A 2,500-nucleotide genomic window follows, 5' to 3' on the forward strand; every position below is an offset into this window, starting at 1 on the left:
TAGTCTCTAAAGGAGACGGTTAAGTTTAGTCACTAAAGGAGACGGTTAAGTTTAGTCTCTAAAGGAGACGGTTAAGTTTAGTCTCTAAAGGAGACGGTTAAGTTTAGACGACTAAAGGAGACGGTTAAGTTCAGACGACTAAAGGAGACGGTTAAGTTTAGACGACTAAAGGAGACGGTTAAGTTCAGACGACTAAAGGAGACGGTTAAGTTTAGACGGCTAAAGGAGACGGTTAAGTTTAGACTACTAAAGGAGACTGTTAAGTTTAGACCACAAAAGGAGACGGTTAAGTTTAGACGACTAAAGGAGACGGTTAAGTTTAGACCGCTAAAGGAGACGGTTAAGTTTAGACCGCTAAAGGAGACGGTTAAGTTTAGACTAAAGGAGACGGTTAAGTTTAGTCTCTAAAGGAGACGGTTAAGTTTAGTCTCTAAAGGAGACGGTTAAGTTTAGACACTAAAGGTGACGGTTAAGTTTAGTCACTAAAGGAGACGGTTAAGTTTAGTCTCTAAAGGTGACGGTTAAGTTTAGTCTCTAAAGGAGACGGTTAAGTTTAGTCACTAAAGGAGACGGTTAAGTTTAGTCTCTAAAGGAGACGGTTAAGTTTAGTCTCTAAAGGAGACGGTTAAGTTTAGACGACTAAAGGAGACGGTTAAGTTCAGACGACTAAAGGAGACGGTTAAGTTTAGACGACTAAAGGAGACGGTTAAGTTCAGACGACTAAAGGAGACGGTTAAGTTTAGACGGCTAAAGGAGACGGTTAAGTTTAGACTACTAAAGGAGACTGTTAAGTTTAGACCACAGAAGGAGACGGTTAAGTTTAGACGACTAAAGGAGACGGTTAAGTTTAGAGGACTAAAGGAGACGGTTAAGTTTAGACGACTAAAGGAGACGGTTAAGTTTAGACCACTAAAGGAGACGGTTAAGTTTAGACCACTAAAGGAGACGGTTAAGTTTAGACCACTAAAGGAGACTTAAGTTTAGACGACTAAAGGAGACGGTTAAGTTTAGACCACTAAAGGAGACGGTTAAGTTTAGACGACGTGTTGTTGATTTCACGGTGTTGATTTCACTGTGTTGATGATTTCACGGTGTTGGTGATTTCACGGCGTCGGTGACTGTACGGTGTCGGTGACTGTACGGCGTCGGTGACTGTACGGCGTCGGTGACTGTACGGTGTCGGTAACTGTACGGCGTCGGTGACTGTACGTGTCGGTGACTGTACGGTGTCGGTGACTGTACGGTGTCGGTGGCTGTACGGCGTCGGTGACTGTACGGTGTCGGTGACTGTACGGTGTCGGTGACTGTACGGTGTCGGTAACTGTACGGTGTCGGTGACTGTAGGGTGTCGGTGACTGTACGGTGTCGGTGACTGTACGTGTCGGTGACTGTACGTGTCGGTGACTGTACGGCGTCTGTGACTGTGTGGTGTCGGTGACTGTAGGGTGTCGGTGACTGTACGGTGTCGGTGACTGTACGGTGTCGGTGGCTGTACGGCGTCGGTGACTGTGTGGTGTCGGTGACTGTACGGTGTCGGTGACTGTACGGCGTCGGTGACTGTACGGTGTCGGTGACTGTACGGCGTCGGTGACTGTACGGCGTCGGTGACTGTACGGCGTCGGTGACTGTACGGCGTCGGTGACTGTACGGTGTCGGTGACTGTACGGCGTCGGTGACTGTACTGCGTCGGTGACTGTACGGTGTCGGTGACTGTACGGTGTCGGTGACTGTACGGTGTCGGTGACTGTACGGTGTCGGTGACTGTACGACGTCGGTGACTGTACGGCGTCGGTGACAGTACGGCGTCGGTGACTGTACGGTGTCGGTGACTGTACGGTGTCGGTGACTGTATGGCGTCGGTGACTGTACGGCGTCGGTGACTGTATGGCGTCGGTGACTGTACGGTGTCGGTGACTGTACGGTGTCGGTGACTCACCAGTCTGAAGGAGCGCAGCACGCTGAGCCCCTCCACGTCGGACAGGCCGAGCTCCATGAGGCTGAGGCAGACGATGATGCTGTCGAAGATGTTCCAGCCCGTCTGGAAGTAGTAGTACGGATCCAGAGCGATGATCTTCAACAACATCTCTGCGGTGAAGATCCCCGAGAACACCTGACACACACACACACGCACACACACACACACACACACACACACACAGGAGATTTAACACAAACAGGTAAGGACACACACACAAAGACACAGAGATAAAAAGAGCTAAATGAAGGGCAGAGTTAGCCACAGGGTCGGACATTTCAGACAGAGTTAGGGTGACACACACACACACACACACACACACACTCACACACACACACACACACACACACTAACACACGCACACACACGTCGACTCCGATAACTCCAGCTGAAGTACACAAGTTCAAACAAAGGGACGTTCGAGCACACTGACCTGCTCACATTAGCTTACACTGTTAGCATCAAAGCTAATCATCACCATAGCGTGCATGTGCAGACATATGTATGCTAACGTGTTAGCATGGG

The 2,500-nt window shown here is 49.3% G+C and overlaps 1 protein-coding gene across 1 annotated transcript in view; it reads right to left on the reverse strand.

The window, feature by feature from the left end:
• Window positions 1–2,500, reverse strand: part of LOC310963555 (sodium channel protein type 5 subunit alpha-like) — a gene marked incomplete at both ends in the record, with an annotated part of 121,131 nt that overhangs the window by 59,075 nt on the left and 59,556 nt on the right. The window contains one exon of the mRNA XM_083936419.1: window positions 1,937–2,110. Within this exon, the coding sequence (XP_083792545.1) occupies window positions 1,937–2,110 (174 nt within the window). The remainder of the gene's footprint in view (window positions 1–1,936; window positions 2,111–2,500) is intronic.

The sequence above is a fragment of the Echiichthys vipera genome (assembly GCF_963691815.1).
Source record: "Echiichthys vipera genome assembly, chromosome: 21".
NCBI lineage: Eukaryota > Metazoa > Chordata > Actinopteri > Perciformes > Trachinidae > Echiichthys > Echiichthys vipera.